This window comes from Saccostrea cucullata, unplaced genomic scaffold, assembly GCF_032062105.1.
Source record: "Saccostrea cucullata isolate Sc308-1 unplaced genomic scaffold, CSIRO_AGI_Scuc_v1 ctg849, whole genome shotgun sequence".
NCBI classification, from domain to species: Eukaryota; Metazoa; Mollusca; class Bivalvia; order Ostreida; family Ostreidae; genus Saccostrea; species Saccostrea cuccullata.
In genome coordinates, this window is record NW_026918282.1 from 85876 (window position 1) to 100835 (window position 14960).

Below are 14960 nucleotides of genomic sequence, written 5' to 3' on the forward strand. Positions count from 1 at the left end.
CAATTTTCAATGCCTATATTATGCATATATTTACAAAAAAATGCCCCCCCCGGTTCCGACGCCTATATCCTGTAAACAAATTTATACGAACGTAAAAAAATTACAGACCATGCACTCTATAAGCACCAGAGAGTAAGATCAGGTGACTTGGAGGAGTAAGCATCCCCTTTCAACCTACCTGTCGCAAACCCTCTATAGCTAGGTAAACGTTAGGCGTATGCTTAATACAGAAATATTTCTAGAGAGAGAGAAAAAAAACGTGTATGCCAATATTCTAAACTTTTTATCGAAAATGCCGTGACGATTACTGAAGTGGCATGGAGAAAAACTCTATCTTGACGTGACGTTGTTGTGTAACGCTCCAACGTCATCGTCATGGTTGGTTGGAGTGAAAGGTAGTTAATTGACCGATGCTGGAAAGTGGAGAAATTCTCCCAAAAAGTGCGCAAAAAATATTGCGCCGTAAATTGCACCTTTTTTGCATTAAGGGATCTGTAGCGTTATGGTCAAAGACTAATATATAAAAACCATAACGCTACAGATCTGCAGCTAGCTACAAATCAGCAACTAAAAAGTTTTTTGCAGGGCTAATATTATTTTTTTGCATTCAAAATCCCCCAAATATTTTTGTCCAGGGGCAGCACTCCACCAGGACTCTTTCCTGGTCCTAATGGGGCCTTTTGTTACAATGTCGCACCCAGACCTCTTAACTGCCGCTATGGATTTGCCTCGTTAGAATTTGAATTCAACCTACCCCCTGACACTGCAGTAATATTTTTCACCAGTTATCTAAATGTAATGACAAAATAAATGATTTTTTTTTCTCTTGATAAAAGCAAAAGAAATACTGTCAGTGTGATGCGTATGTGTTTATTCTTGTTATCAGCATGTAAACATTCGCACTTAACACGGTTAGGCCCCTCGACTCGTGACTAGGCCAATACCATATTAATAAAATTCAAACGAATATATTTAATACATCCTGTTAAAGGACATATTTTATTATGTTACTACAGACAGGATTTTCCGTCCTACTTCTTGTTATTGTAGCATTTCAGGTTGCTCTTTGTGAAGTTGTGGTCACCACGAAGTATGGAAAAATTCGGGGCGTCGCCAGCAACAAAATTAAAGCGTTTCTGGGAGTTCCCTACGCGGCCCCACCAGTAGGCAAACTAAGGTACATTTAGCTTATTACTTTCTTAAGTATACTTAGTAACAATTCTAATATTCTGTGAACAATATCTAACTTAAAGCATTACCATATGAGTGGAAATTTTAGCGAGACGCAAATTTAGCGATTTGTCCCGAAAAACTGGTAATTTATTTTTAGCGAGATGTTATTTTAGCGATTTCAAAATGCATGTTAAAGACGTTATAGCAAATAAAATGCAATTGATTTTTAGCGATATTCAACTTTAGCGATCTCGGCACCCTCGCTAATAATGCCAAAATTAAATCCTCGCTAAAAATTCTTTTTATACGGTATGTTTTATTGGTATACCTGCACGTCTCTCACATTGCAAACAGGAAACACGAGATTTTTAACAATTTCGAATTACTTTTTTATTTATCCTATTTTGAGACATTGGGATTAAGTAAATATGCTACCTGTAAATGCAGTATTAAAATTAATTAAATACCCCCGGTATATTTTCCAACAGTTTGGTATTACGTTGAAAAAAAAAAACAAGACGTGTTTGCGAAATACTGATGCCTCGGTAATGGCAGTTTATGGTGAAGGTTGAAGTTTCTCAAATTAAAATCAAACTCCATGCAATGCCAAGGTTAAGATATAAAATTCTTGTTACCCACAGAAAAGAGACTTGGTCTCATGAAATATTTTTGAAATACCTATGAAAGCCAAAGCACTAGCACCTTTCAAACGTAAAAAGCAAGGCCAAAGGATCAAAATTAGTGTTACCCAGGGGAAACCTAATTGAAAGAAATACACATGTAAATGAAAAAGCCCTAGCACCAAATGTTCAAAAGTTACGGAAAGAGTTATAGTTTTTTTTTCGAAATTAGGTTAATCTCCAAAGTCAATATCAAAAAGTTAAAATCGTTTGAAATCGCAGGAAGGTCTTGGCACAAGAAATAAACAGTCACGCGAAAGGAAAAGACATACTAGTATAGTGCTAATTGTTCAAGAGTTGTGAACACGGCTTAAGTTTTTTAAAAAGTAGCCAAACCCTTTAGTAGAGGATAAAAGAGTCAAAAACATTTTCTTCTTTTTTACAATGGACAGATCTTGTCACAAAAATATATACTGGTATGTGAAGAATGAAAATCCTAGCATCAACTGTTCGAAAGTTACACCGGTGTCTTGTATAATATTAATAATTAAAAGTTAAAGATTCGTAATTTTTCTGCAAAAGTGGGTCAGATTCCAAGGTAAAGAGGACAAATTAAAAATATCTGTACCCAAAAGGAAGGTCTTGGCACAAAGAATACACAGTCACGTACAAGCGAAATCTGAAAGCCATGATGATAGTTCGTCCCAATCAGAATTTATGGGCATGGTTAAAACTTTTGCGGACAGACAAACAAACAGCTTGACAGAGCAAAACTATATACTAGTACCCCCAAATCTTCAATTCTTTACGTTAGTCATTATTTGAAAAAAAAAACCAAGATGTGTAAACTTGTAAAAAACTGATGCCCCCGTATGGCAATATAGCGAAGATTAAACCTTTCTTAAATGCATTTTTAATATATGGGTACACAAAGTATAGTATTCTCACTGGAAAAAACAATTGTGAAATATTAAAGTAGGCTAAGGTTAAAGTTTTTTCATAGGTACAATAATATCCAAGGTCAAGGTCAAAAGGTCAAGGTAATTGGTATCCAATGAAAGGTCTTGCTACAAAGAATACAGATGTGAGGTATGGAAGTCTTGGCCCTAAACTTTTTAAAGTCATGATCAAGGTTAAAAATTTTTAAAAGTAGGTGAAACTCCAAGGTCAAGGTCAAAGGGTCAGAGTTCTTGATATCAAATAAAAGGTCTTGTCACAAGGATTTAATATGTGAAGTATGAAAGCACTAGACCTTACCGTTCAAAAGTTATGACCAAGGTTTTAGTTTTTTCATTAGTACGGAAATCTTCAAGGTCAAGGTCAAAAGGTCAAAGTTGTTGGTATCCAATGAAAGATCTTGCCACAAAAATTACACGTATGAAGTATAAAAGTCTTGGTATCTACTGTTCCAAAAATATGGCCAAAGTAAAAGTTTAAAATTTTTGTGTAAAAGTGGGCCAAACTCCAAGGTCAGGGTCGAAATGTCATATTTGGTGGAACCCAAAGAAATGTATTGTAACAACAAATACACAGGCGAAATATGAAAGTCATAGCTTTTCTAAATCAAAAGTTATGGGCAAGGTTAAAGTTTTTGCGGACAAACAGACAAACAGCTAGACAGACAAACGTCAAACTTCGTTTACGGGGGCTTACAAAACATCAAAATAAATTGTCTAAATGCATGTACATGTGTATTGACTCTTGGTTGTGTAAACATGTAAATCAAAATATACTGTCTAAATGTATGTACATGTGTATTGACTCTTGGTTATGTAAACATATAGAATCAACAAGATTCAAGATGACTCGATCTCATCCTCAAGGGACTTTTCACATATAATTGCTGAAGCGTAATATTGATTGTGTTAATTGGACGTCATAATGATATAACTTAGTCTTGATCTGCATGATTATGTATCAGTTTTGTAATCATAGTAATACACATGTACAAATTGAATGCATTAGATATATATAATCTTTGCAATCATGCAACTTTTACAGATGGAAGAACCCAGTTTCTGTTTCGAAGTGGTCGCCCAAAGTTTACGATGCCACGAAGGTGAAACCAGGATGTCCCCAGAAAGGCTGTGAGACGATGAATCCGGTCCTTGTCTGTCCTGTACAGGTGACAAAAGCTTATTTACATACGAATTACCGTGCAAAGATACGTTACAGATTCTATATGACCAATCGACACTTAATACTTGAACCGAGTTCTACAAACAAGTCCGTTTTAATTTTTCAATATAGTAAATTGAAAATTAGTTTACAAGCCTGGTTTGAAATAAAAATACATGTACATGTATGTACAGTTCACCGATGTAAGAACTTTTAATGTTTTCGCTATTCAAAAATACATGTTGTTTCTCTTTTTTCTACAAGACAGCAGAGGACTGTCTCTATCTTTACATATGGACGCCATTAAGTGCTAATGCAACTACGTCATTTCCTGTCATGGTGTACATCCATGGTGGAAACTTTGTTCACATGAGTGCAGATTCGTTGCTATTTAATGCCGAGGAACTTGCATACAGAGGGCAAGTTATTGTGGTAACCATGGATTACAGACTAGGTTCGTATATTCCAGTCAAAGGGTATCTCAATAAATTATGAATAGAAAACATGGGCAAAATTTATATTTCCAGTTTTATTGAGTTACTTTTTCCTTATCTGATAAAATAAAGGTCAATGAAAACCCCATCTTTAGCTTGAATTTTTAAAATAATGTTTTTGAAATCATTTACATAATTTTGATGCTGTGAATTACAGCTATATATCTTGAAGACATACTTGTAATATACACTGATAAAGATACATCTGTTCCAACAAGGTAATTAATATACAGTTAAAGTATTTCATCGAGGGAGTTAGCGAGATTCCAGTTCCCCTCGAGCAGGACTTTCCCTCGGCGCAGTTCCCCAAGACCAGGACTGATTCCCGAGGCGCAATGCGTCCTGGTCGAGGGGAACTGGAATCTTGCTAACTCTCTCAACGATATACTTTTATAACTGTTTTATTATACCGATACAAATACAGGATTACGAATGGCGGGGAATTAGCTTCAAGACTAACGCACAAAGAATTAGTCCATTAACATAATAATAATAATTAGACCGATCCAAAAGTAAAATCTAGAGGTTTACGGATAACCGTGGATTAGCTCATTTAACTAATGCACGGAAATTAGTCCATTCACTGAGATTTCTATGGAATTATTCACGCCTTATTTTTAGGAAAAAAATCAGTAGAGGTATATTAAAACAGTAGAAAAGTATATTATTGAAGGAGTTAGCAAGACTTCAGTTCCCCTCGACCAGGACTATTTCCCTCGGTGCGCTGTGTCTCGGGAAATAGTCCTGATCGAGGGGAACTGGAATGCTAATAACTCCCCCAATGATATACTTTAACTGTATAATATTGTCGATTTTAACCAGGAAACCGCAGAGAAATAAGTTCCAAAACTACAAAAAGATCAATGGGTAGACAATCAGCTTATTTCTTCAAAACGACAACAAAGTGAATACATTTTAAAACCTTGATTTCGTTAACTCACCTTTATGGCACGCCAAATTCACAAAAATGAGCTAAACATGGTTTCAAAGTTGATAAACTAGGTTTATGGGCTGTAAACTATAGTTTACAAACCGTGAACTATAGTTAACAATTTGTTAACTATCATTTTCATCTGTAAAACTATATTTAACGGTTGTTAACTGTAATAGTTTACTAATGCTAATCTTAAGTTTATCTATCTCTAATAAAGCGTTAACAATAGATTTTAATGATAAACATATATTCACGTCTGTAAACTACAATTTACAATCGTGAACTGTAGTCAAGAGTTGTTTATCATAGTTTCACAAATCATGAAACTATATTCATCAGATCGTTAATTATAGTTAAGAGTTGTAAACCATAGTTTGCAAATCGCGGATCGTGAAACTGTATTTATCAGATAATGCAATCACAAATGATTGTTTTCAGTGTTAAGTATAGTTTATGGTTCTGAAACATACATGTAGATCATCGCGTTAACTATGGTTTACAGATGTAAAATATAGATTAACGTTGTTAACTATAGTTTACAGTCCGTAAATTATAGTTTACAACCACTTTGAAACTATATTTAGCTAATTTGTGAATCTGGCGTGCCATACACCTTCATAAAATGTTTGCAGTGACTGTTTGAGGAACTTCAAAAAATGTTCTAAAATGCTAAATAAAATTTTTCATTGAATAACACAAAAATCATGCAATAGTGTGGTTTTACCTTAAATTGTTGATTGCAGATGAATATTTAAGGAAACTAGAGTTTAAGAGCATATCAGTTAATACATCTTGATGTCAGAAAGTTACGTTTCTAAGAGAGAGAGAGAGACAGACAGAGAGAGACAGAAATTGAGAAAGAGAGAGCGTTTTTATTTCAGATTTGTGGGATTTGATGTTTCAGGGGCTTTGGGATTCCTTCTAACACAGGACAGACGAGCCAGTAGTAATTACGCTATCCTGGATCAGAGACAGGCCATGAAGTGGGTCAAGGACAACATACGGGCATTTGGTGGAAATCCTAACATGGTAAGGCAATTCATTCAAGAGTGCTTCATAAAAATATCCGATAACATATCATCACATAAAAAAACTGACAATTATAAAAAGTAATCTAATTCTATAGGTGACCTTGTTCGGGCAGAGTGCGGGAGCACAGTCCACTGTCGCCCACTTATTGACCAAGGAGAGTAGTCAATACTTCCAAAGGGCCATTGTTGAGAGTGCTCCGTTGAGTATTCCATTCAAGACAGAGGAGGAGATGATTTTCATCAGTAATATGTTATTTGATCAATTAAAGTGCTCCCCGAAAGACCTGGATTGCCTGAACAAATACAGTGCTGATGAGATTGCGGAAGCTCAATTACAAATACGTAAATATCCATCCTCATTAAAACTTCTGGAATTTTTTGAGCCATGGGTCCCGTATGTTGACGGTGTAATAATACCATCGCAGCCTTTGGAAGCATTTCGAAAGGGACTTGTCATAAATAAACCATTAATGATGGGGACAGTAAGTGAGGAAACTCGGATATTTATTTATGAGGCGTACAATAAATCTTTGCCAGCCCTGGAATATAGCCTTGCACTTTCTCTGACGTTCCCTAAGAAAGCTTTGGATGTATTACAGATGTATCCTCCTACTGTCGAACCAGATCAGAGGGATGGGCTACAAATTCCGGCCACCGATTTCATCTTCACTTGTTGTACCAGAAACTTCACACGAAACGTCTTGAAACAAAATGGCGGCCTCGTCTGGACGTACGTGTATGATCATGCGTTCTCCTTCCCTGGATGGGGTAAATTTACTTTCTGTGAAGGACATGTTTGCCACGGCTCAGAAATTCCATTTGTTTTTCAGTCCAGTAAACTTGGGAATTTCACAATAACACCAGACGAAGTAAAGCTGTCAAATTCATTGATAGCGTACTGGTCAAACTTTGCCAAAACAGGAAACCCTAACCGGGGAGCGCCGGTGACTCTACAATGGCCGATTTATGAACCCAGCTCACTGTGGCCTCAGATGTATTTTGCCACACCATCGAATTCTGTGAAAAGCTCTTACCGCAAAGAATTTTGCGACTTCTGGGATTCTTTAGGCTATAATCCTTTAGGATAATATAGTATAAAAGTTCTTTGATTCCTTGAAAAGGCGGATGGGACTTCAACACCATAGTTTTACACGTGCTTGTACACATATATCATTTATTTAAGCACCACTGAACCACATCATTTACATTTATAAATAAAATACTTTTAAAAACCATTTTGATTTCCATTTTATTTGTAAACTACGAATGCTATTCTGATCTCTTTCCTAAAAAAAATGTAAGGAAAAAAAATTTAAAAGAGAAGGAAGGAAATCCTATATTTTCTTGCGTTGCAAAATATGAATTGCAAGATTGATTGATGGATTTATTGTATATTGTTTTAACGTCCCTTTCCAGATTTTTCACTCAAATGGAGACACCACCACTTGCCGGTGGAGAGCTGCAAATTTTCTCCTATACTCGGCATTCAGGGCCATTGAGCAGGGAGGGATCTTTTTCGTGCCAGCACCTACTGCGACACGGGACCTCAGTTTATACGGTCTCATCCGAAGGACCGGTCTCCACGTCCCACAGTGGAATTCGAACCCGCGACGTAAGAATTGACTCGATCCTTACTTCGCGACTCTAGAGCAGAGTAACGCTCTTACCATTAATATTTCGCCACGCGGGCGACTGAATTGCATGATGTAGAGGACCGAACTAACCTGAACTGAAAATGTATCTGTTCGCCACTTAAACATAGTTAAAACATTGGATAATGGAGATTGACGAATCAAGACGACACCAACATCGTGCGTAACGTCATTTCTTGTTGTAGGTACCACATAAAAAATAATGCCGAGTAAATAATCTTAAAAATAAAATGCTGGTGAATGCCTTGCACGTGTACATGTAGTTTACACCTTGTGATTTACAAGGTAAAGGGTTCTAATTTTCTACTAAGAAAAAAAATGTAATTCTAAGTACCTCTGTATTGCAGGTATAAGCATAGTTTTTTATCTTAAAAGTACTCATTTTTATACCGTAATTTTGATTAACTCATGATTAAGAAAGATATAATTTCATTTTACATGTAGCTGGATGATTTGAAAACATGAACATGCAACAAATGCAAAGCAATACATATAATTGTCAATAACGAAAATGAACATTTCTGGGAGTAGTATTATCAATCCCTGAGTATTTGAAATAAATGTGACAAGGTGTCATTGATTTCAACCGCAAACATTAATATTGTACAGTGAAGACAAACTTAGAAGAATTTCCACTTACTTATACTTATTGATTCGTATACATCTGCCATATTGCCGCGGAGAGTGAGTAGAATAATGGAATGAGCTAACATCAGAGAGAAAGAGAGGGAAAGCACTTATTATGACCAATTAGGAGCATCAATAAAAATATATTAAGACTGTGTACGGTAGGGAGGAAACGTTCAGTGATGTTGGTTATTGCGATGGAGATAGCATGAACAACCTTTATGTCCAATTGAAGTGGAGAACGTATGTGGTAAATGATATTACACTTATATATACGCTGTTAAATTGGCGAGAATTTATTTTTGGATAAGTGATATTCAAGGCTTTTTTATAACACTATATGTTCCTGATGTCACCTTTCTGTGTTTATGTTTTGTACTTCCGTTAGTAAGGGATAACAGTTGTGCATTACTCTATTTCCGTCGTGCATTTTCTTTATTTCCTGTGAATTACTTTAACTGAGGACAACTTAACGTTATTATTTTCAATCACCGTTCTAGCAAATGGCAAGCGGATATTGCTACACATCAGACTTAACCAATTTAACAAAGCACCTCTCCGAGAAGCATTCCGTGGCACCTTCCGCTATAATGTTCAGCGTTGGTGTCGGTGGAAACGTTTTAGCGATATCCTTGTTGATAAAACATTCGAACACTCACCGTTGGAATGTGTTCTATCGTCTCGTGGCAGGACTTATTGTCACCGATCTTTTCGGAGTTTTGTCGAGCTCACCTCTTGCCTTTGTGGTTTACAGTAACAAGTTCCGGTGGGTTGGTGGACAACCTGCTTGTGACTATATGTCATTTGTTTTAATCTTTTTCAGTGTATCTCCCATGCTCATCGCGACAGCTATGTCCCTAGACAGATTTTTGGCAGTGTGGTTTCCATTTATGTATAAAACTATGGAAAAGAAGAGACGTGTTCATGTTATTCTTGCCTTTCTTTGGATATTTGCTTTCCTCATTTCAAGCCTTCCCCTCGTTGGTCTTGGGCACAACATTCGTCATTTTCCATGTACCTGGTGCTTTTTTGATTATTTCGGTACAACATCGACAGATATTGCATTCTCGATTATTTTTGCATCTCTCGGACTTTTAGTCATTGTGACATCTAGTTTGATCAACATTTTAGTTCTGATTAAAATAGTTAAAGAGGCTAATGGTGTGAATAGAGGTATAAGCATCAGGAGCAGGAAAGGTCAAAAGAGAGCCAGGAGGAATGAGATTTTCATAATGACTTTCATCATCGCTATTTTACTGGCATTCGTCGTATGCTGGATGCCATTAATGGTAATAACTATCATAACTAACAAAGTACAGTGTATATTCAAATTTAAATTCGAAAACTATGCACACAAAAATGCAAATTTTATGCTCAATGCTCAGATGTTTTATTTAATTTTATTAACGCACACGTTGTTCCATTAATTACATTGATATACATGTGTTCGAAACAAAATTTGAAATACATATATTCTGTTGTTGATGATTACTAGATACATCTTTAATTGTATAAAAAGTTTTCCAGAAAGACGTTGTACATCTAGCATGTTCATTTACATTTAAACAGTCTATCGATTTCACATTAAAGTTATTGTTATTTAAAATATATTTAAAATATTATTATTAATCCTATTTGAATTTCAGATAAGAATCCTGGCAAATGTGTCAAAGAAACAGGTTCCCGATTATACATCCGACCTTCTAGCAATTCGATTCGCCTCCTGGAACCAAATTCTTGATCCCTGGATCTATATTTTACTGCGGAAGGAGATGCTGACGAGGTTGTACAAGGTGTACAGGAGACTGTTTACCGACACGGACGTGTCAGAATTTTCTCTAAATGTAGATAAGGCGTACGTTAATGACAACGCCGACATTTCTGAAGTCTGTCAAAGGACGAACAATCTGAATAATTCAATAACAAAAGAAGAGTATTTAGACACCGGTGTCCGGCAACGTCCGTTAGAACAGGAAATGAATTTGTTACTGTGCAATTCAAACAGGCAACCCTATAACGGTGATAAAACAGGAAATATTCTTGAGCATCGTTGACTCCATTCATTAAACATGTTAAAATATACATTTTTGTGATATTTAAATCAAACGTTCCTCTAAATTGTCATACAATATCAAACAACATCATTATGAAATTGTAATATTATATACATGTAAGCATAAAATATGAGCTGGATTAAAAGAACTTTAACGTACTTAAAAACATACTTTACGAATTTAAGATGAAGTGCGCAGACTGCGTGTATTGCATGTACTTATGAAGGTATCATCTTGCCCTTGCCGCCATTGATTCTTTAATAAATCACGATTACATTCTTTTTTTCTGTCTCAGAGCTTCTCTATACACTGAACCAAACTTCTAAGTGTTCACCTAACATTTTTTAAGTTATAAGGAACAAATGATTACAATAAATTATTTCTTGAATTCATGGTTAATGATGCATCTTTTAGTTCGGTGTTGCGAAAATTTCATGTAAGTATCCCGCTAGACTTTAAAGCAAAGTTTCAAGGGCATGATGTACCTTCATAATGAAAATTCACATAAAACAATTGCTTTAGAATAAGATCTTCACTCGCTCTTACTATTACAAAGCATCCTTTTCTCATGAATACCATGTACCCTTTAAATTAGAGGCTGGCCTATCTGCTGCGACACATACTGCATGGATCTTTCTATACCGTTGAAAATGTGTGGAAAGGGGGTTTACAGTCCTTTTAAAAAGTCCAAAATGCTCTGTGGGATTCAGATCTGGAATTTGGCAGGCCATTTTATTAATCATATGGTTTTTGGTCAACATTAAGACCCTCCTTGGGCGTCTCACACGTAATTGTGTACCTTTCTATGATGAAATGTACCTTTCTATGGATGATACAGACTGTTTGAGATGATATTAGACTGCTTTGAGCACCGATTTGGTGCAATTTTTATACCACTGAAGGTGCTGATTGAAAAATTTTAAAGTGTTTTAAGACTATGTATAACAATCTTTTAAACTGGATTTGACGCGAAACATTGGTCTCAGACGAAGTTATAGATCACTTCCGGTTTGGTAAAATTTTGTCCAAGGCTATCAAATTTTGATACATGTAATTTGACGCAAAGCATATAGAAAAATGTGTATAAATGGATTTTTATACATGTACTTGTTTATTTTTAAGTAATATCAAGGACAAATACGTAAACACTAAAATAAAAGTGAATAAAACGTGTCGTAAGGATGATTCAGATATCGACATTCCAATGACTCTCCCTCCTCCCTCAGTGGTTATTTTGCCAATATTTTGTGTTTTATAGATATACCATGGCCAGTTGTCAAAAATTGATAATGGTCACAAAAAGGAGCTGATTAAAAAAAATAACACGCGCCGCAAAGTTCAGATTTATTGTTTTTAAGTTTCATGACGGGACATTGGTTTTCATCGGTGATAATTTATTTTCTTTCGACAATTGCTGAAAAGACTCATTGGTTATAATAATTTGAAAATATCATACCACTCTATTGTGTAGTTTTAAATAAATTCATTTATTAGAGTGAACACTTAGAAGTTTTGTTAAGTGTATTTTCGATTGGGACCTGAAACAACTTGCAATCAGTCAGTAAGATTTGGAATAAAAAAGTCTCTAAATGAAGCTTGAAAATTAAATATTTCATGCAACAATTTTCATTACATGCCTCTCAATGTGCTTCAAGGTTCTCTGTAAAGCTCCATAAATTACTTTTCATATCATGTTAATAAACACTGGTATCTAAAAATGCTTTTTCGGGATAAAAATTTCTACTTTTAATTAGACCTTTCTGAGAAGTTTAAAGAACCTTGAAGCACATTGAGAGGCATATAATGAAAATTGTTGCATGAAAAGATTTTATTTTCAAGCTTCATTTAAAGACTTTTTTAATTAAATTATAAATTAAAGAGTTGTCCTTCCTGGCTGAGGGTCGGAGTCCCTTATGTTCGTGAAAACACGAATCATTTGAATTTTACTATGTTCTTCAAAATACGTCATTAATCTTATGAAATACGTGGAGATAACGAATAGTATTCTAGCTCAAAATCCATTTAATATATTTCTAAATAGGAGCAGAGCAAACTAGGACCTCAGCGGTGGGATCAGGTGCCATGGATGAGTGAGCATTCCCTGCCAATTGGTCACGCCCGCTGTGTTCTCTTGTCAGGGTCGGGAAATAACGGGGGAAAACGTGGAAAACTCAGTGTATAAATAATGGCCTAACAATCGGTACTATTATGTTATTGACATGGTCTTGAGGTAAAATAAATTTTTAATATACTAGCTACTCCCTCTGTAGATATAGGCGAACATTAAAATGCATTATTTTGTACATAAAAAAATAAGAAATTTTAAAATGATGAAGATACCATATTCTTTAATGAAACTTTAAAGCTAAATAAATTCAAATTCATTAAATCATTCACTATAATTATATTTATCTGGTATATCTGCATCCGCAATTATACGTTAATGGTACAAGAAAACTGCGATTTATCGTGATGGAAAGTTGTTAATAAAACTGGCCTTACAAATTATTTAGTAGATGGAAGAGGAGATTTGAAATAACAGATATTTATGGCTGACTTTCTCTCAGGGGTATTCATATAGTATTACATTGCTTGACCATTAATAATGGACAACAAAGACACGTCATCATTCTGCGAAACAAATCATTATAATGGCCAGTCTTCATGATACAGTGAAACCTGTCTAATCCGGCATACATTGGGTGACAAATGTCAGAATAGACAGAGGGTCGGATTAAACAGTGTAAAAAATGAAAAATAGTAAAATGGGAAATTTCATGCCGGAATTCACTGTGTGACGGATTGCACAAATGTCAAATTAGACAGCTTTCACTGTATCTTGCTTTACTACTGAAATAGAGGAAGATGCACCAGAAACTATTTTTTTTAATTTTTTTTAATGAATTTAATGGACCCGTACACATGAAGCATCGGAACTTCAGACAGACACTAAACAGGGCGATATTTGTGAGGCGATATCTTTTAAATAAGTGAAGAAATTTCATGACAGGACCGTTTTAAAAATGTTAAGTACATAATCAATTATTAATAAAAAATACGAAAAAAATTCATTAACTGGACTTTTTTTCAACTCAAGGCCCTGTTCCTTCTTAAATGAATTTTTTGGAAGCATATTTTGGCCCCGGGATCATGAAACATCTTCAGCTTAAGTCAAAATATTCATGTTTTACTAAAAATGTTGTTGAAAGCAAGCAGGTTAAAACTAAAATATTTTTCAAAGTTGCTTTAAAAAATTACAACAGAGCTGCTATCTGAAAAAAGAGATTTATTAAGTAATCAAAAAATAATTTAAAGGTATTTGAAAGTTCGGCTCAAGTCGAAGTCTGTTTCATGATCCTGGGGCCTAATTTTCAGAACCCAAGGGCTGGACTAGACTAAATAAAAGTATAGAATTTACATTTATTTATAAATAAAAATCGAATTTCTTGTTGAAATAATGCATCGTACTCTTTTGGCCTGAGTATTCAGTAGGATCTGATTAAACCCCTGAAATTTCATCAGTCATATTATTTGTGATATATTTTTTTTTTAATAAACAGTATTGGCATGGCCTCAAAATGAACTTTTTGAAATTTTTTTTTTCTAATTTTCCTTTTCATAGAACTTGTAACAAGTTTAGAAAAGAGTATTGATTACAGATAGTGAAAATGTATATATATTTTCTTTGAAAATATTTTCCTTTGCTTCTGGGTATTATGCCAATGATCTAAGTACATATTTATGGTTTTCCAAAATGGTTAATTCTTAATATCATTGACTAATAATAATGAAAAATGTTGAAAACATAACAAAAAACTTTGAATTTTAGTTTTTTGCACCGGAAAAACTTTTCAAATATTTCTTGTCTCTTTTTTTCTTTGTGTGTCTGCCAAGGGCAATTATTATAAAAATTAAAAAGGTTTTGCAATTTATATGTAGAATGTGAATCTTTATGTTTATTTCAGCACATGGTTGGAATACAAGAAAACAAGCTATCAACAGAGACGTTCTGAATCGATTTTTGTTTTTGGTTCAATTCACATAAATCTTAAAGCAATGTAGACCGTGGCAACCAGGGCCAATAAAATCTACAATTCAACAAGAATCAATAGCACTTAAATACTGGACAAATCAGAGATAGTTATCATCAATATCCCACCGAGAATGCATTCTTAGAATATTTTGCAATTGAATGTAAACAATGTTTCAACAAAGCGTCAACAATGTCTTTTAAAGACTTTGGAATTTTATCATTAC

General features: G+C 34.7%; 2 protein-coding genes across 2 annotated transcripts; both read left to right on the forward strand.

The window, feature by feature from the left end:
• The first annotated feature begins 977 nt into the window (after positions 1-977).
• Positions 978-7526, forward strand: LOC134262166 (cAMP-regulated D2 protein-like). The gene is made up of 5 exons (XM_062744561.1): positions 978-1177; positions 3795-3918; positions 4176-4365; positions 6244-6368; positions 6466-7526. The coding sequence occupies exons 1-5, from the start codon at positions 1005-1007 to the stop codon at positions 7456-7458; spliced, it is 1605 nt and encodes a 534-aa protein (XP_062600545.1). The 5' UTR covers positions 978-1004; the 3' UTR covers positions 7459-7526.
• A 1601-nt stretch (positions 7527-9127) lies between these two features.
• Positions 9128-10703, forward strand: LOC134262177 (thromboxane A2 receptor-like). The gene is made up of 2 exons (XM_062744570.1): positions 9128-9938; positions 10296-10703. The coding sequence occupies exons 1-2, from the start codon at positions 9153-9155 to the stop codon at positions 10701-10703; spliced, it is 1194 nt and encodes a 397-aa protein (XP_062600554.1). The 5' UTR covers positions 9128-9152.
• The last annotated feature ends 4257 nt before the right edge of the window (positions 10704-14960 follow it).

What these genes read in the sequence shown, in the direction of transcription:
- LOC134262166 (XM_062744561.1), top strand. Translation starts at nt 1,005, where the DNA reads ATGTTACTACAGACAGGATTTTCCGTCCTACTTCTTGTTATTGTAGCA. An exon ending in TCCTTGTCTGTCCTGTACAG is followed by an intron (nt 3,919 to 4,175) that starts GTGACAAAAGCT and finishes TTTTTCTACAAG; the next exon opens with ACAGCAGAGGACTGTCTCTA. An exon ending in AACCATGGATTACAGACTAG is followed by an intron (nt 4,366 to 6,243) that starts GTTCGTATATTC and finishes TTGATGTTTCAG; the next exon opens with GGGCTTTGGGATTCCTTCTA.
- LOC134262177 (XM_062744570.1), top strand. Translation starts at nt 9,153, where the DNA reads ATGGCAAGCGGATATTGCTACACATCAGACTTAACCAATTTAACAAAG. An exon ending in TATGCTGGATGCCATTAATG is followed by an intron (nt 9,939 to 10,295) that starts GTAATAACTATC and finishes TTTGAATTTCAG; the next exon opens with ATAAGAATCCTGGCAAATGT.